Below are 20,472 nucleotides of genomic sequence, written 5' to 3' on the forward strand. Positions count from 1 at the left end.
TGTCAACTTCTAAAAATTTCAAAGAAATTCTTCAAACATCACGTTGTGTCCGCGTTATGTGGCAGAAATTCTGAAAATTTTCTCAATCTTTAACAAATTCCTCGAACTAATCTAATCCTGACCAGGGCTGTTTTTCGAGGTTCGAGTTTCCAAACTTTGTTTCAAAGTTCCTCCGCGCTGCTTCTCGTTAAAGCATTTGGATTGGTCACTCTAGGATCGCCGGGGAGACCATTAAACGATCAAGCAGTTGATTAAGTTTGACCAAACGTTTATTGAAACGTTTTAGTAATGTAGAAGCACGTAAATTATACAAATTGCGCGACTCCATCGTTAATATCAATATAACGTAATTGATGTAATGCCGCTGGTTTTATAATATTTATACAAATTAACAATTTATACAATAATATTTAAAAATAATTAATCTACGCAAAAATACAATACTTTCTAACTTATATACGTCATACTGCAAATTTTACTGTATTGTTGTAATTAAATACTTGTAAGTTATGTTTGTAAATCTATTTGCAAGCCGTTTTAAAACTATATATATATATATGTAGGTACATATGGAGGATTTGAAAAAAAAGGTTATACAGATATAGATCTTTATAACACCGACAAGATACTGGTATATTGAATTGATAACGTCGTATGCGACACAGAAATGGTATAGGGGTCAGGCCGGCCAGTTTGTATCAGCATAGAATGGATTTTCTCGCGGCGATTTCCTTACGGACGTTACGAGTTTACAATCCGTTGACCACGAGGCGATATGGTCAAACGTTTAGTTGAACACGCGGTAAGACGCCTGCACGCCGATCGTACAGCACGGCCACACGGGTGGTTGCCCGGTAATAGGCGCGGAACATTGTTGGGCGTCGTTTAAGATTTATATCGTGTGCCGAATCGTTTATGCAAAAATCCTGGAGGGCGGGCAGACTCGAGTGTGCGTCGTTCGACTGTAGTTTTCAGGGAATTGGAGCAGACGTGGTTTTCTGGTGCAACTCGAGAGTTACCGCGTTCTCTGTGACAGGCGATACGAGTAATCCCTATTATCCTGGCCGGCTCTACGATTCTCAGAGGATAGCGCAGAGGATATGTCCGCGACAGTGGATTCGTACAGCCAACGAAAAAGTTTCTAAATTGATTTGTACGACCGGCACGACGCGTTTTCGCCACTGAGCCGTTGCCGAAATTAGCTTAGCGAAAAAGGCAGCTAACGAAGGTCCAGAATTCTGGCCAACGAATGGCTTTCAACGGCATGCAGATATGTCCTCCCTGCTGCGTCGTTCAGGGGCTGTGAGCGATGGTCCTCGTGATTCACATTCGCCAGCACCGAATCTATAATTTCCACTTGTTTCTAGTTGCTCGAAAAAGAAATAAAAATAAGAACCGAATGGAATATTCAAGTGTTAAGAACTTTTGTTCAAAATCTTGTATTCAGCAATGAAGAATGTAAAATTGCTACAACTATTACAAATCTTATATGCTACGAGATATACGAATATAATACAATGGTAACGCTAGGAATTGTTAACGCAATGGAAATAGTAACGCACGAGATTTCGTAAGAAGAAATTAAGTGCAAGACTCAATGATACGGGTTCTATTTTATTTTACATTGTACCCTGGTCTTCGACATAGTGGAGAGGCTGACCTATTTGGAGGTCTTGCAGCTTGTCCTTGGATGACTGCTGATATCAGGCATCCCTGATGATGATAACAGAGGTCGCGTTCGCGTACCTGGGGTATGGAATACGGAACAGCGACAGATACAAAAGTTGTTGGGAATTACATCGATAAAGGAGCAAGACGTTGGTAGGTTGCCATTACAAATGTCACGTTTATTTCGTAGCTCGGTGATACAATCAATGACGAATCGTCTGTGATAATTCCTACGTTCGCCATAGGGAAACGCAAACAGCAGTTAAGGAACACAGTGATTTTTTTGACAGTTCGGTATTTCGTAAACCAGCACGCAAACTTCCATTTAACGTCACGCCTATCTTTCTATTCTTCACGTTCTTACTTAACGCTCCGATTCGAATTTTTCGCCCATAGCTCGCGTTCGGATCGTTCAACGAAACGCTTATCAACCAAACTAATTTAATTAGGAAAGAACGCAAGCTCGACGACATCAAATTAACCGAATCAAATGAATTATCAATTAGAACTAGTTACATCGGTAAATTAATTTCGTAGCCATTCGAACGACTAGATTGTTAGTCGCAATTAGCAATTAAACGACGTAGAATTAAACGTTTTAAATCGTATTAGCTCGTGTTACCGCTAAATAGGAAATGTACAGAATCGAGGCAACGGTAATAGAAGCCATAGAAACTCTTTATTAAATTATACATTTAACGCGTTTGAATACGTCTCTCGTTGAGCGACGCGCAGAACGAATCCTTCTTCGGTCTAATATCCATCGTCGGACCAAGTGATCGTGTAGTCGGGGTACTTCTTTTTCAGTAGACCAACAGTCACTTCGTGATCCGCCTTCCCAAAGCCCTGAAAATAAAGCAGCCTTTTTTTCGTTTCTGTTATCAGAGATGTCGTAAACCGTGGATCTTCCCGGTTTACGAATTCCGTACAGTGCTTTAATCCACGAAACGCAGGGACGACGTGAAACGATCTGTTTCCAAAGTACACTCCACTCTGATTCGTGGAATAAAGAAAAAAAGACACGGTACCCCCAGGCAGCGTTAAAATTGCTTCCCCTCGAGGTCTCTCCGACCAGATTCGGCAAAGCCATTTTTCCAAAGTCCACAGCCCCTCCCAATAAACCTCGTTCAACCCATCGAATATCATGGTTGCGATGTGATAAGGTTTTATGCGAATTTCGCTGATCTCATCTCGCGCCTACTCCATCCCAGTCTTCAAAGTGGAATAATTAGTCTACAATATCGGCTGTTTAAGATCAGGAACCCGGTGAATGATCATCGGCGCTCCAAGTTTTCCATACAAACACAGTTTCAGGCGAAATTCGATTTTATCTACCACGCTCGCGGATTTACTTTTCATCTAATTTCGATTCAGCCTTGAGCTTCGCTTAACGAGAAAATCTGTACGATTTATTAGCTTTATCGAAGTTTTTCCGATACATGGATGTAATAAAATCTTCGTTCGTATTATCTTCGTATTATCGACGAGTTTTCCGGCTCTAGACGCGAGTAAAATTACATAACGAGAAGAAAGTTGCACGAGCCTGATAGAGAAGCGTCGATGTGGACGATGTTGAAGGTAGAACATTGGTAGGTGTGAAATTAGTAGCATGTAAAAGAACGAAGAGTTAGCCGATTAGATCGAGCTAGACAGAGAAGTTCGTTAGAACTCATTAATCTCTGGATTTACTTGGGAGTATCCGTAGACTTTGATGGTCTTTTCGTCCGGGTCGTGCTCGATTCTTCCACCCCCGTGGCACTTGCAGCTCAAATAATGAATCGAATCCACACGATCGGCAACCTCGTTAAAAATGTTGGCTAAAGCAACAAAGAAAGAGGATGCGATTAGTACGAAGGTTAATTTAAGAGTCAAGATTTTAATTATCATTCTTTTTCTATTTCTTAAATTGATTTCTCGTATAATAACATATCTTTAAGTACATATTTAAAGGAATATATAATACAAATAAATAATATAGAACGATGGTGCAAGGATCGCCTCGAGAGCTGCTTCGTTATCTAAATATTAGTACACGAGCATACTCTTGCACTAATTTTCCCTGCTCTTACTTTAATTTAAAACAGGAGGAAATTATCTTCCGTTAATCAGAACGATGTATAGACTATTTCTTCAAATTTTGTTAAAGTTTAATGTTTCGAATTAGCGTTAGAGTTATCCAACTTTCATCGATATCATCGCGAAAGATCTTCATCGCGTTACAAATAAATCTTAAACGTTCTCTATCTACGAGTAACATCGTGAAGAAAAATTTTCTCTCGTAAAGATATGTTTTAACAAAATAGTAGTAGCTTCGTAAAGCGTTCTCGATAAACATGTTTAGTCGTTATAAAAGCAATAACATTTAAGACGGTTGAAAACTTTTGCCCAGTACTATAACTGGCCGAGGCAATCCAACGACGATAACATTTTTACGAAGGCATTAAAACAAAGAAACAGGCAGTCAACGAACGAAACGAAAGGGAATTCGATCCAGTCGTTTCGTCGCATAATGCGCCGATTAAATCTTTACAGCTCGTATACTAGTTCCGCTTCGAGAAATTTTATTCCACTTGAAAACTTGGCAAATTAAAGACCGTCCAGAGTATTGATAAAAAATAAAAACAAAAAATATAAAACGTGACAAAATTTGAAAATAAAAAGCTTGATATCTGTCAGGTTTGAGGATGAACATCGAGTCGATGGACCATTCCCTTTGCGCGTATCCGTTTGCCATGTAAAAATTGGATTTCTCATTGTGCAATATCTCGCGCGAAAATTCATTTCCGCAATCTCCGCTCGTCGATGAAACGGAAAACCGATATCTTTCTGATTGCTAGAAATTAAATAACCGTACGATCGCCAGTTATATATATATATATATATATATATATATATATATATATATATATATATAAATGGAAGATCAACATTTCCATCGTATTTGACGATCCAAAACGACTGACATTTCCAGTCGGAAGTCGAAACGAAGGTTCCATTATGGGTTCCCTGTTTAATTTCGCGGTGACGGCGCCAAAGTTTCCGTCTCGTTCGTGACTAACTAATGGAATAATTTGCGCCACACGTACCGAATAAAGTCTTGGAATAACCGAATAGATTGTACGCCTGCACGATGCATCGCAATAATCTCCGGATGCTTCGTTGCAAACGTTGGTGGATACGCGTCGTGTCTCTTGCAACGTCAATTCACATCAGAGACCAGGCCACACACCGCGAACAGGATGGCACCCAGGTGTCTGCACATCCTTGGCGCGTACCCTCGATAGTCTTAAGTACCCACCAAGGATCTTGGAATTTTCATAGTTAAGGTCCTTCGGACCAAGCGAGTATCTCTTGTCTTAGATTCCCTTTTACGTTTATTGTCTACCACGTGTTAGCACAGAAAGATGGTTTTCTTCGCATCTGGTATGTTCCGTTAGCAACTTTCTCGCGAGGGTGGCTAAAACCCTTCCTGGTCCACCAACCGTCTTATTATCCAATCGGAGACGGTGTCTACTGCCCTCGCTTCCTTAACTAAAATTGTCATCGACAAATCCGATAGTCCCGTGCCCTCAGACACACCCACCCCTAGCCTTCCTCGGACACTGTATCGTCAGTAAGACTTACTTATTCTGTATCCTCAGAATAGTCAACGTATCTTTACCGGTCTCTACCCTTGTAACAGTCGCGTACTTGACGTATCATTGTAACTAAGTCTTACATAACGTGATTGGAGTGAATTGTGATTTATGTTAATTCAGCGTGTATTACATTGTGCTTGCTGAATTCGTAATAAAGTTTAATTAAAATAAAATTAATAGTTGTGTTACGATTCAGTTATTTTATTTCATCAACCAACCCTTAAAATTTACGTGACACTCTTAAGACACTCGCTTTGAAGACGATGAAGTAAAAATTGGGGCTCGGCTAAACTTTCGCTTCATCGTGCATCTTTATGGACGATACGTTGTGGACTTTACGCATTTGTAGCGGCACGTGAGTAGAGGACGATTCAAATCACGTTGTTGTTTCGTCTCGGAGTATCAAGATCGTTAGGATGCACGTCATGTAATAATAAATAAATTCCGAGCAAAACAATGTCGCCGCTGCGTGCAACCGTCGAACAAAGACGAATTTGAATTTTCCGACTCTGCCCCGACCAGTACAAATAAACGAACGCGATCGCGAGCGAATCAGTATATACCGAGTATCTACGAATTATCGATCAATACCTACGAGTTATCAGCGAGCAATTATACACTGTCTTGTCGAATACGTTTGTACGGGCGTGTCCCGCCATTATTTATGTCGAGGTTATTCGGTGTGTAAACAGAGAAAACTCGTGGATAAATTGTAAGGCAGAAGATATATTTAAATAGAAGTGTAATTATAAGTAAGAATACAATTTGAGCTGGTCCAGATCCGCACGCTAGCTGTCTACTGTTTATGGTCTGTCTTCGTCGCAGTCTTTTGTCTACACGCTGTCGATGGCTTCGGTGCTTGAGAAAACTAAAAAAGACCAGATGTAGAGTTTTCTTATGATAGAAGTTGTGGCCACTTCAACAATTTATATTTACTAATTTATTTCATTCTTTTAAATATATCTGACGCGTTGCAACAGCAAGTTCTTGTTATTCTATATTACAATCCTCTACACATTTATGGCAGATGTAAGTAAAAACATAATTTCGAAACAACGGTAAAAGTTATATGCTGTATGCAATAATACGTCTTCTGTATATTTAAGCAACTTAAAAACGATATATAAAATTTATAATTTTTCAAATAAACCCTGTAGCTATGTTTAAGGATTTGGGACTCTTGGCAAGGTTCCAACAATTTTTATATCTCCCGTAGAACCCAATCTACCGTCTACATCGTAGACTAACGGAAGTAAAATACTTGAAAACGAAGGTACTTTAAAACCAATGAAACACATTCTGTGAAGAGCAAGGTTAATCCAAAGCGCGGGAAAGCTTCGGAATTGAGGAAATCTTCGGTCCAGAAAGTTGGAGATTCGAGCGAGAATTAGAAATTCTCTGTTTCACGGAGGAACAACTGGCTCCGCGAAAACCACGTTACCGAGTCGAATTCTGGTGAATCAAAGCGTGTGGTCACGACGAGCTTTGTGAAACGTAAACACGTCGCGACGCTCGCAATCCGAAGTTCCGACACGGATCGAATTCTCCCAGCGGAGAATCCGAACGGAACGCGGAAGTTGGAATCTCTCGGCGAATTATCAACAGACACGCTAAGTTACCAAATATGTTGACCGTTTTGAACACGATCGTAATCTCTACTCCGATACGATCAGCGAGATTTCTCTTTTAAAGATCTTTTTTAAAGATTCTCATTTCGAAGGAACGCGAACGTCGCATCATTGAGAGAATTGAATCCGACGTCGAGCGAATGAACTCGTTTAATTTCAACGAGCGCGTCGTATTTATCTTTTCCATTGATCCTTGCGCAATATCGATGTCACGAATCTGCATAGTAAACACAGTATCGAGCAAACGAATTGCAAACGCACAGATTGTTTGCTTTCTAGAATCATTCTTTAATAAAACTATCCTTATCTGCTAACACGTGTGTTTCTTTATGCAACGAGAATCCAGATTGCCAATCCGATTCCCATCGTTGTTTCGATAAGGAAGGTTTTATATTATAGTTCGATTTCCAAAGGAAGAAGATACGAAACGAATGAAAATTTCGCCAAGACCTGTGGATATTCGTACGTGACCCTTGTTTCTTTCGCATGGAAATCGTTTCCTTGTAGGACGACTGTACTTTGTAATATTCGTTAACCCTGGAGAAAAAACAACTTTTGTCGTATCCTTACGCTGTGAAACACACACGTCCTACAAAGAAGTTTGTAAACCAGAGATCGTAAATAATTACGAAGAAACTCGGGACGAAGTTAGACGTGAAGACTGGAAATAAATGAAGGGAATTATTGAATAGCGGGAAATCAATTATCCAGATCCGGGAAGGGAAGGGAAAAAAAAGAAGAAAACGTGACAAAAGAATGGTTCTCTGTTGACGTTGGTTGTATACTCGCGGGTATCGCTGATGACAGAACACCCGTGCATATTAAACACGATTTCATTGTCCGACGTTCAGACGACGCACATAAATTTCACAGAAACGGTGGACACAGAATCGACGAAAAAGCTCGGTCTCGGTTTGAGATTGAAAGGGATGAAATATCGCTATAAATCGTGCAGTAAATTTAAAAAAAAAAAGGGAGAACAACGTTGTCGAGTGGTTTTCTTCGATGCTATCGATATCGTTTTTGGATTGGACGAAGAACCGGAAAAGAAAAAAGAATAGAAGGAGACTGGTAACACGCGTGACAAACGAGGCGACCACGTCCCGTCCGTAGTAAAACCTTGACGAAAAAACGTTTATCTTGACCCATCTAAACGCAGCGTATCCCATTAATTCCGTGCTTCCGCTTTTCCAAGTTTCGACGCGAGGCGGAAACGACCCGAGTACGTCGACGCTGAATAATGAAGAAATAAAAATGAAAAATAAAGATAGGACTACACGGTCGGTATTGGATAATTCTCGTGCGAAAAGACTATTTGGTTATCTTAAAATTATACTGCCAGCCTTTCCTTGTTGTTTGAGATGGTAACTTCGTTAACACGGCGAATCGCGCTTCGCCGTCTACAAATTTTGAAGTGAAACATCCATCTAAATTCTACCATCCACCTTGTATTTTCGACCAATCGCGCGGAGACGCAATCGCGAGGAAACGCGTCAACGGGAGTCGTAAATTCCCGTTACGATTATAATAATCGACATCGCGAATAGATCGATCCCCTGATTTCCGTTGAGACAATAGGGGTGGTTGAGGTGGTATAACGCTGCGATTAACAGGGTTATAAACTATACAGGGTGGTTGGTAACTGGTGGTACAAGGGGGTGATTCTACGCGAAAAAAGAAGTCGAAATTATAGAATAAAAATTTTTCGTTTGAGGCTTTGTTTTCGAGAAAATCGACTTTGAATTTTCGCTCGGTACGCGTGCGGTACGTTATAACGGATCTCACTGTAGTTACCAACCACCCTGTATATTTTCAACACTTAAGGGGGTATTCCGGTCTAGAGGCATGAATTTCGGGCGATTTTTGAAGCTCTGTACAAGCGAAACAAAAAATATTTTTGCTATCCTTCTTTTTAGCATTTGTTTATTGATATATCGAGATTACGTAAAAAATACACTGAAAAAAACTCAATATTTATAAGGTTAAGAGCTGGCAAAGTAGGTGCTGCCAAAAAAATGGGGTGTCGTGGCGTGCATGATATCAACCCTTCTAGTCATCTGAGACAAAAAATGCGAACAGATTCTTAATTAGTATGGATGCCGCTATCGTTTGAATCTTGGAAAAGTCAATACAACATTTTTTCACAAAATGACGGCCGTTTGAAAAAAAATTTCTTATTTCGCACGTTTTTTTTGACAATTCCGAACGTTTAAAAAATAGTAATATTAAAGATTTTGAGCTGAGCGTGATCCGGACGATAGAGGAGTATATAAGGAATATTCAGACCAAATTTAAAATAAATCGGTTCGTTAGAACTTGAGATATCGTGCACGTCAACTCGAAAAAAGTAGTTTCGAGAAAAACGCGTTTAAAGTTTTGAGACAAGTTTACTCGGACGTCTACCGTCTTCTATTCATTTGTTCCGGTCAGACCGGAGCAGACGCCGCGTCACAAAAATGGCTGTAACACATAAAATAATTGAAATTTTGAAAAATCCTTTTAAGGGCATATTCTTGAATGTCTAAACTTTGAAAATATGAAAAAAACAAATTTTTCGATTTTTTCAAATTTCTAGACCAGAATACCCCCTTAAGAGTTACACCGTTGCGTATGATATACGTGGTAGATAATGATTTGGCGTATGAAGATGCGATACACTTGCACAATATTCGTCGGTAGTCGAACAAGGTTTAGGAATAGTTGAGTTTCTAGTTGTAGTTGACGTAGCAGTAGAGGAGACTGACGTTCCGAGGAAAGCTCGGTGTGGGTGTGGTATTTTGAACGAAGAAAGCGGATTCGTTGCTCGCACTTTTCGTTAGTAAGGTGAGGGCAACGATCTGCGATGTCCATTGTTGTTCTAGTCAATGTTAACGAGAGATGAGAGGGAAAGAAAACCTCCTACCAATATTGCTAGTTGGTGTCATCGTTTAAGGGAAAAACCGGATTTTCCGTTAGATAAATAACCGCCTTTTTCGTTAGATCACTACTCGCTTTCTCCCGCAATTTTTAAGAGCGCATAATAAACCCAAGGACTTTTCTGAAAACCAGCCGTGCACCGAAAATATTTCTAGGATTAAAAAATCCTTCAGGACAGATTGACCGAAAAACATACGCTGACACAATGAAGTTAAAAGTTAAAGGTTTATGGTGGATCCTTAGATTTATCGAGGGTCGGAGTGACGGTACGTAGACCGTCGGCTGTCCAGCAGCGAGGGATGGAGTGCAGATGTCTTACGCGACATAACATACCTAAATACTATCAATCAGATTTTCGACTTTTCTTTCGTTAAAAAATTCATCTTCGATCCGACTATCGCTGGATCCGGAGGCGCTGGACGGTGGATGCGTAAATCTGTGATTAAAGTAAAGGCTGTAGCGAGTGATGTCGTTACAAAGCACAACGGCATTTATAGGCCACCAGAAGATCGACGACGTGAATGTACGTTGTATATATCAGCCGCAATATTGTCAGAAAGGGTGAATGGGGTGAGTTGGAAATTACCAGAAATCGATAAGGAAGGGGTATCTCGGTCTCTCAGTGGGTACTAAAAGCACGGCCGGGTAAATCGCTAAGTGCAAAACACGGTAAAGGTAGAGGGCCGAGAAGCATCCGGTTGCTAGGTGAAAGAGCTCTGGCTTCGCTGGAGTTGGTTTCCGCAGCAGAAAAATCTGTTTTGATCCTTCGTCGTAAATATACGATAATATACGTGGTTCTATTCAAAATTTATTCGCAAACATTTGTTAGACAAGATCTTAAACAGGATTTTAGGATCTAGACAATCTCAAATTCGTTGTGTCATAAGTACCCATGTTCGTATAGAAAAAATGTAGAGACATGTTAGCTTCGATCGTTACAAATATAAAATACGAGAAAACAGGAAAAATCAGATTTAATTATTTTTGTACCAGTCTCGAAACGTTTATCGACTTCTATATCTGAAAGGTATCAGTAAATGCGAACGATGAGTTCGTGGATGTCGTTATGTTATCATAATGGCAACTGTAGGCTTCTCTACGAAAAAGAAGTCGCTAGTCGAAGCAACAAAAGACATTTTATCTGATCAAAATGGCATTCGGCAAAACGTCTAAGGTGTCCACGATGAAAACCTGTCCAGAAGTTTCGATAATCGCGCCAGACGATATTCTGCAGCGCGAAAACGCGCAACTGATTTATGCAGGTGAGACGGGTCAATTTCGCTGTCACGAGCTTCCAGCTTTGCGACTCAAGATTTATGGCATCGATTTACACACGCGATTCGATGAAATATCGTCCTTTCGGCGAAATATCACGCAACGAGATGAAAAACCACGATTAAACCAGAAGAGAAGACACAACGATCGAATCTCCGGTCCATCCATCGACAACCACCGCGAATGTAGCAACCTTTTCTCCAAGGTTGCTACTGCCACGGGAGAATGAAATAAAACAGGAAATGGGACAAGGAAATGGACTGGTTGATTTCGTTCGCCATGCGAACGAACATCGCGCAACTCGGGAATCGCCGTGATTTTCTCTCTTTTTTACGCATGGACGTTTACGAACGTTCGACTAAAGCAAATCGTCGAACGAGAATTTTGCACTCCGCCGTGCTGTAGCTCCAACCAGCCTGTCGAAAACGTTTCATCGAGAGACAAGCAAACGCGATTGCAGCACGCTGCGATTCGGCCGACTCGAACCACGGTCCAATTATCGGCGAGCGAGTTTGTAGGCGTGAAAAAGGTCGAAGGAAGTTAATTAGGACGGTATAATCATCGCCCTCAAGTTCATTATCCCGAGCAAGGGAGAAAGGTTGTAACCGTGAAGGGATATGGCCGTCCTTGGGATGTGAATTCGCCCGCGACACGCTCAATGCCGCTTTCAAATTTTCGAAATTAAGGTCCGATGCCACTAGCACTCTGGCGATATTCATTTGCAATTAGCAGTTTTAGGGGACACGCTCACCGGATTGATTAAGTCGTGAAACGAGGAGTGGAAAATGTCGGTCGTGAATTAAAGACGGATATTCGGTCGATAATAAGTTTGCTAGAATTTTGGGGCTCGTTTCGCGAAGTCTGGAAACAACATCGTAGGTCGCTTAGAGAGCCCGGAAATTTATACCAACGAGAGCGAAGTTGCAATTTAAAATACATCGGACGAGAATCAACGTTCATCTACAAGATTAAAGGTTATCGTGACTCTTGGTTCAATTCGCCCACGCGTGAAATTTATATTTTGCAAACAAATTCAATCATAAATGTTTGGAGGACTTGCGCGGAATTTTGCATCTCCGATAATATATACAGCGACGTACAATAACACTCGTCAAGCTACCGCCGAAAAATTCTGCAAAAAGTCAACCTACCGGTCGAAGGATTACGATCACTCTCCTACAAACGATCAAACCAACAACATCCCTACAGTCTCGACATTTTCAGTTTATGTTTCAAACTCTCGCTTGATCTCTGAAAATTATGAAAAATAACAGGTATGGATTAAATCGGGCGATCGAACGATCCGCGCCGTGCTAATCGCCTAATGACGATAATCTATTCAGCCGGATCCAAGAAGATTACGCCATCGAGACACACGTTTCGCCGTAAGAAGCAATTAACGGGACGATTGATCGCGATTGTACTCGCGATAATCTGTTCTAGCGCAATTTGTTTAACGTCCTTGGGAATCGATTAAAATTTTCGAGCGTGTACCAGCCGAGAATGGAACAAACACTTTGATCCATCGATAGAAATACTTGCTGATAATTAAATCGCCGAAGCGTTGAAAACTCGTCTTATGGACGATGCTTTTCAATGCATTCGATTAATCACGGTATTTACCGGATGAACGAGCATTTGAACAAACTTTGCTGTTACATAATAGAAACCTAGCAAAGATAGGAGAAATGGTTCAAGGTACACCGAACGACTTTTCCATCGGTGTAGTTGGGTTAGGTTTTACAACTGTGTCCTGCAGCTCGTGTTTATTCAGAAAACAAACCCGATCGAGAGAGCACAAAAGAGAAAGACGTAAAGATACGAGAGAAAAGTAAAATAAGTTCCGTCCGTATTAAGATGTCTTTTTTTACGTGAGAATGGTTCGAGTTTGGCGGTTCCATGGGCCGCAGTGATGTAAACCTAACTTTCGCCGACGGCTTGTCACAAGCCGATTTTCCAACTGGCTTACGTAAAACTTCGTAATCTCGTTTCCTCTGACGGACATCTGGATCGGCGCCCACGATTCCGAGTAAGATACGCTCTTAATTCGAACATATGAGAAAGGTTAAAGAAAACTTTCAAAACTTTTTATTACAAATATCGTTTCGTTTCTGTGGCGCATTATTACGTCAGAGAACTGTGTCTATTATCAAATTCCATCTGCAAGGTGGAAAGTTGCACACAAAGGATAAAAGTAAATCTTCGTGAGATTAAAACTCGGGTTACTCGATTATGGACGGAGGATCACTGTGCCCGGCCAATAAAACTTTCTCTCTGATGAAACGCATAGCCGGAGAGTTAATTTATTTCTAGAACAGCGACGTAAAAGCCAAAGTAATCCCGCGAAATCGGAAGAAGAAACGGCGGATAACGAAAACTGTAAAACGAGACGACGCTTTTATCACGCGAAACGTCCTTTAACGCGTTGAATACCGCGTGAGCCATCGATGACCCACGCTGAACTTCCCATTTAGATCGGACCGTTCTAATTATTTCGTGTAAAACAGAACACGATCGTGAAATGCTACAAAATATAATCAGTCGATGTATAATACAGTTACAATAGTATGGACGATCGATGACTCGCGTAGTCTGAACAGTGAAAATGGTCCTGCATTCAACGTATTGACGTCAGACGAATGTTAATCGAGAAGTTTTACGACAGAGCAGATTTCCTCGTAGATACGTAGGAAACGGATGTATTCTGTAGAAAACGTGCGTCATAGATCCAGCGAATTTTTTTATGACACTAAAGAAAACGAACACTTGTATTTCTAACTGAAATATGAAACACGGAAATGAAGTAGAAATTACATTGGCGACGAGATGAATTACGATGGCCGCAAGACGTGGATAAATAGGGAGACGAAAGAGTTTGGCCGATAATCGAAGTTTTTCCAAGCGATCTGTAGCTTTTGCTTCCGACGATCGAGGGTGGTGGTCCTCACGATGATTGGCGAGATTTCGTGTGGCAATATTTTATCACGTAATCGAATACTTGCTCGGTTTCCTTTTCACGAAGGATCGTCGAAAAGGGGATGAAAAAATGACCGACGAGGCTATCCTTATTTTCGATAGAATATCCCGCCTCCTGTATCGCGATTCTTGGAATCGTTTTACCCGACCTTCCATGGATTGTTTCACCGGTTACGAAGCAACGAATTACAGTCTCCCCATAAAAAGTATCCGAGCACATATATATTTTAAAAAATGAACGTACGTAGTATTGCATACGACAAATAAAAATATATATTATTACCGTATTTCCTAATAGATAATTTACATTTACAATTTGCTTATTCCAAAATAGTTAGAAAGCATTCGTTCTAATTATTCGTTTATCAGTAATGTAATTAGTTTGGGAAAATTCACGCTTTGTTAGCAAGAATCAGCCAGTGTTCAGATACTTACGAGCAGTAAACGTGTGAAACAGAAATCGGGATAGCGTGGAAACTATCGCTAGAACGTATTACTGTGGGAAGGATTAAGGGAAAGTAGAGTATGATATTTCAAGCACGCTGAAATCGAGTGTCAAGGACAGGCCGTGAGAATATCCTTAGACAACGAATAAAGGCCAAACTACGAAGAAGTCCATCTCTTTCGGATGAGAATCGTACGGGAAATTAGACGAAGGATCCTGTCTCGTCAGAAGCTGCTTTAATCGTTGCAGTATCCAAAGGAAACGTGGGAGAATATCCAATGTTATTCGGTCGCGTGAAACCTTCCTATAAACGTAGAAGCGTATCTCAGCTGTTAATAAATTTGATAACAAGATAAACCTTCAAAGGGCATAACTTTGCATCGAAAGTTTAGCATGTTCGTGATCTCGTGATTCATATATGAGCCAGGATAACTCCCTCCCTTCTGCTATTTAGATTCATTCGTCGGAATTTGATGGAAATTAATAACTTAATGGCGAATTAATTATTATGGAATTTGCGGGCTATGAAATTCAATTACCTATGGGAAAATATTATTCAATTTAATCTAATAAAAAAATTAATATTAGTAATGAAAAATTGGTAATGCTTACTTACAAGGTAACGCATTGCCTTGGGATGTGAATGCTGTTATACAGACGTAATATCTGCTTTGTGCCTCACTGTGCGCAAACAGCTTTCCGAAATTACTATCTCGAAGAAGGAAATTTAGAAAAGGCAGGTCGCGAAAGACAGCAAAATATTTTGCGCTTGCGGCTGTAATTCGTATTATTTTGCTGCGTGTACGGTGATAATTTTTGTTATTTTATATTTCAACAACTATGTTACACTTGGCGCAAACTCGGTATTTTCTTACTAAAATTCCTCTTGAGGTTAAAGTCGCATATATTGCCTGACTGTATGTATTGAGTTATATAGAAACGTCAAATTAATCTACAACGCTTGGACAACCTTCTTCAACTTGTAACCTCCGTTTCGGTCCAGTTGGTTATCGTTATCGTGTCTCTAACACCGAAGTTTGCGAAGAGGAAATCGTAGGTACGCTCGATTCCTATTCACCCCATTGGTCCATTTCGATGGTTTTATCGTTTGCATCGTTATTGTTCGTCTTCCCGGACGTTGGTTGCCTGGCGGGCGAGTTTTGTAGTTGAATCGACTCCGATGAAAACACGACCGACGTACCTGCACACTATATACAGATTGTATCCGGAGAAGTTTGACAATCTCGGAAGCCGCGAGCCATTCGCACAAGTCGGTGCATCGAGCTTCGAGGTTTACGATCCCGCAGCGAGAGTAGTACTCGATAATGAAATATCGGACACGCGAACAAATGAATGCCAGAATTTCCAAGAAATCGTTCACGTCGAAACTCCCAGGAAATCGATGTCAAGCAAGTTCGCTGTTCGATCCAAGTTTCTAGCCGTAACGTGGTCGCATCCGCGCGTCTTCCTTAAAACTTGCCGCGAAATGAAAGCTATGACCGTCGTCGGAACATCTCCGGGAAATTTTATCGAACTCATCTAGCTTTGATTAGATATCGACAAATTTTGCTTCTTCTTCTTTTTTTTTTTTTTAACTAAAACCTTTAAAAAGTTGTAGTGTTATCGTTAACATCGCGAATTACAAAATAACCAGCGTTACCGCGACATCATGCGTCACAATTATAATTATGTATTATAAATGTCAGTATCCTTGAAGAATCATTTCTTTCCTAAATGTTTCATGCGATAGCTATTAGTCATCCGGGACCTTCCTCTTCCTCGGCAACTCTCATCCAATGTCATTCTTTCTTTTACAAGCTTATATATGAAATATGTATTTTACAAAATTTCTCTGTAATCCATCAAATATCTATCTTTGAACCTCCGAAGAACATTGAAAAACGAAGAAGATGATGAATTAATTCTCTGATTTAATTTTTCCCTCCAAATTCCAAGAATAACACGACTCGGTCATATTGAACGATTTTTAATCTTCTTAAGTAGAATTGGCTTTATGGGGCCAATTGCATTACCTTCTCTTTTTTTTTCTTTTTTTTTTAATTAATATATTCAATCTAAATTTACTTAATTTCACATCATCGAGAATTGGTAGGTTTTTACAGAACATCGTCCAATTATTCTCTTACGTATTTTCTTGAAAAATAGACGAGGCGATTTTCAAATTGCCTTCCACGTCTTTGACGCTGATAAATTAACGCGTTTTAGTGTTCGAAACAAACGCGTCGTGACAGCTACTTCGGCTCGAAGCTCCGGGATCTTGTCAATTAGAGAACACGGGTCGCCTTGCAGCAAACGCCGCGTCAATCAAATATGGTACGCTTATCTGCCGCAACAATGCAACCTGTGACATCCGTTTGTAACGTTTGACTTGCTACATGATTCCACGGTTCCGTTATTGCGAGAAATTCGAGGAATCTCTCGAAGAGCTTATGAATTGAAATATAATTGCATATTAAAAGCGATCGATTGTATTTTAGTGAAATTTTTCTATGCTTCTCGCGCTTAATATCTTTGATAGCAAACAGGCGTTTTACGTCTCTATATCAATATCCACGCTAATTATACGATGACCTTTGATCGTGCTCTCGTTTGCTCACACGCTCCCCAGACTTACATTGGTTCGTGGTTAATGAATAATGCATGTCGCACAAATTGATCGAGCTTATCGCCGTTCCAAACCTGAATTCCTCCTCGAGAACTGGTTTTTCTGTGAAATCGAAAATAATTTCACAGAATAACGTTCACGATCGAATAACGCTCCACGAGTCTTTTAATTCATAACCATATGACGAAGAATTCAGACAAAAATGTTAAGAAGTTTTACTGGTACACCGAATTGGACAAATCGATGGTTTTTTGAATTTTCTGATAGCGTAGCATCTGGAAAATATGTGCATGAAATTTTAAAACGTAATTCTCAAAATTGTCAGAAAAATTTGTGACAAATGAATTTCATTTTGTGGAATAACGATTTTCGCCTGTGGGATAAATACGCATATTTTTTCGCTTAAAAAATATATATATTTTTTTTCTTTAGTTTAATCGGAACGCGTGATGTCTTAGATGATATGGGATTTGGGAAATGCTTTTAGAAAAATCGGCAGTTTGATTCGGAATGTAGGGAAAAGGAAAAAGGTAAAAAAGATTGGTTTTTTTCAAGCGCCACTTTGGGAGGATCCCTTAAGTTACAGGTAGAATTTTGATCGTTCATTTCCATTTCATCGTTAAATAATTTAACTCTACGATAATTCTCACTGAAACGTGGCTGGATTCTCTCGCTATATCCTTAAAGACACACAGGCGAGTGCTATACACGAACCGGAGAATCGATAATCACGCAGAAGGTTGCGGAGGGTGAAAACACTGAGCAGAGTCGAAGACGGCAGGAATCTGGGGAAAAGAGCCGGATGAGAACCTACCTACTAGCGTGGTATTCTCGGCTGACTGAAATGATACGATTTCTACGCACGCGACCTCGAACACCGTGGCAGCCTCGTCAAGGTTGAAATCTCGAAATCATCATCGAAGAATCCCGAGCAAAGAATACGAAATGCAGATCGAAACGAGAATGGTCAAAACGGTGAAAGTGGATAAGTTTGGTGAATGCGAATTACCTTGAAGAAACACGTTTCGAATGGGATGAGAAGCATGTACGTGTAGTACGACTCTGCGTAATATGCGGTACGACGATATTTTTATATCGAATAAAATTATTCACGATACTAGGAAGTTTGGTTGTTTGACCTGGAATTGTTGTTTGGCAATTGCTTTTTCCGATCGCCATGTCGAATTGCCACGCGGTACTTTCGTGCAGGACGTTCCGTTTATTCTGACCAACTGAATTATTCGATACGATCGACCGTGATATCGCCAATAACGAATAAAACACAGAAAATGAAAGTAGGAAGTCGGAGAAAAGAAAAGATTTCCGATAAAAAAATGTTTGAAACGAAAGAGTTTTTGTTTCTTAAGTGGTCGTTGCAAAATTGGAAAATTTAGTTTAAAAAATATCCACTCATTTTTATTCATAAATCGTACTATTCCAACGGGGAAAAAAGTAAAGTCGAGATAAATAAATATTGTTCGTTGAAAAAACATGAAAACAAGCGAATTTTAAAAGACATACATCACGGCTGAATAACTTCAGTTACAATAATTAAAAGTTTAATCGTGTATGCTTTATTTTGAGATACGCCACGCATAATTCTTCATTGTAATTTCTATAACGTGATTTCCGTAACACGCTGGTGTTTCATTTTCCTCCACGGGCTGATCACTCGAGCGATTATGATCGTTGATGATGATTCGCGCTTGATAAATTCGTTATCTGATGAAAAATACATCCTCTTTGGTGAAAGAGAAAAGAATCGTTTGTCCATCCAACGAAAAGATAATTAAATGTACCGTAACCAATTAGACTTTCCGAATAACAGTTAGAGTTGGTGTAAAATTGGCGCAACTGGTAAACAGGTAGTTTGAAAAAGAGCTATTCGGTGAGAAAGTGAGCAGGAGATCGCGTGAAGGGACCAGGCGCCTCGACGCCTGCGTCGAATGGCTCAGTAGTCGGCGAGCCGTGCTGGACTTCGGACGTCGGGCGTAACGCCGAGCTTTACCACTTGTTCGCGGCCCTGGCGAAAAAACCGCGCTTCGCAGACAAATAAAAACACCCAGCCTCGTAAAATTCCATCAACCACGTCGATCGCGAATCATAAACTGCGCCAAATCAATGAACGTTCAGGACATATCCTATAGAATCGCTCGAGTTTTTCGTTAATCGCTCGTTATCGAATCTTTCCAAAGTTCTACGTAGAACAAAAATTAGAAGCGACAAAAGAAATGAATAAAGAACAACGATCAAATTAGGGTTCAAGATTCGTAACTTATTCGTGAAAGGCTTACGTTTCAAGGTTTTGCGGGAACGATGTTTCGAAGAGTTGAAAAGTTGTGAGACAATCTTTCGAGAAAGTGATCGATACATAAGATGGATGATCGAGAACCGATGTAATAAAGATCGCGGTATTCGATAGATGGTTTGTTTACAGTGTAGCGTCAGTGATCTAGCAACTAGTGGCGCGGTGTAAACAGTGCTCGTAAGTAAAATAAACCGACGTGGTCTTGTTCGTGAGAAGTCAAAATCCAAAGACCGGAATTCCCACCTCGTAATAGAAATCTGCTGTTGAAACAGATTTTGGAAGTACTAGAAGTAGTTAAAAGATATATTTGGACGTACTTTTTCCGCGCTCGCAACGGTATAGCCGAAAGGACAGGTAATTTCCCATTTAATTCCCGCGGCGTTTTCATTATTCGCCGCGTTGTTCAAGGCCCTTTCGCTTGTCAAACTTGATAACGGATTATTCCGTTTTGTAAATGATATCGCGATAATAGAACGCGAATCCTTGGTTAGGCGAGCCATTCGATTGATTTACTATAACAAAAGGAGGAGAAAAGAATAGGAGCTAATTTAATCACGTTGTAAAGAAAATTTTCGATAAAAATTGAACGATTTAGGCGAAGAGCAAGCTTTTGATGATTCGAAGATCGGTATGAACTACCAATGATCGGTACAATAGGACTTTATTTATCTGAACTTCATTTTTCCGAACGAAAGTTTAATTCGCTTCCGATTAAATGGCTTCCTACTATTTAAGCCTGCTTAACTGAACCTTAACTTCTATTACATGAACGAATACATACGCTTTTAAATTATTGTAAATACACAAAATATACTTCAAACGAAACTCTGGAATTTAATTTAGTCCTCTAAATTTATCCCAGGCAACCGTGTACTTCCTAGATGTTGAATAATTCCTACATTGTCGAACATAAATATCGGTAGGAGTAACTTTTTTAAAGCGGCTTAATGTTTTTTTCATCTTTTTTTTAGAAGTTAGAACTTTTTATAACT

The 20,472-nt window shown here is 40.0% G+C and overlaps 2 protein-coding genes across 12 annotated transcripts in view; one reads left to right on the forward strand and one right to left on the reverse strand.

Moving 5' to 3' along the window:
- LOC138180222 (phosrestin-2) overlaps positions 1–20,472 on the forward strand; it is a 178,954-nt gene that overhangs the window by 112,566 nt on the left and 45,916 nt on the right. For 4 of the 11 annotated variants that reach the window (XM_069113854.1, XM_069113855.1, XM_069113858.1 and 1 more), the window contains exon 1: positions 19,090–19,834. The exons of 2 other annotated variants lie outside the window; for them this stretch is intronic. The gene's annotated coding sequence lies outside the window, so the exon portion shown is untranslated. Of the gene's footprint in view, positions 1–19,089; positions 19,835–20,472 lie in introns of those variants that run through there. 5 more of the 11 variants (XM_069113856.1, XM_069113857.1, XM_069113859.1 and 2 more) reach the window with 2 other exon arrangements.
- LOC138180232 (14 kDa phosphohistidine phosphatase) overlaps positions 1,424–20,472 on the reverse strand; it is a 65,600-nt gene continuing 46,551 nt past the window's right edge. The window contains exons 3-4 of the mRNA XM_069113881.1: positions 3,358–3,485; positions 1,424–2,514 (exon numbers count right to left, since the gene is read on the reverse strand). Of these exons, the coding sequence (XP_068969982.1) occupies positions 2,422–2,514; positions 3,358–3,485 (221 nt within the window). The 3' untranslated portion in view covers positions 1,424–2,421. The remainder of the gene's footprint in view (positions 2,515–3,357; positions 3,486–20,472) is intronic.

The sequence above is a fragment of the Bombus flavifrons genome, chromosome 5, assembly GCF_040668555.2.
Source record: "Bombus flavifrons isolate JBK064 chromosome 5, iyBomFlav1_principal, whole genome shotgun sequence".
NCBI lineage: Eukaryota > Metazoa > Arthropoda > Insecta > Hymenoptera > Apidae > Bombus > Bombus flavifrons.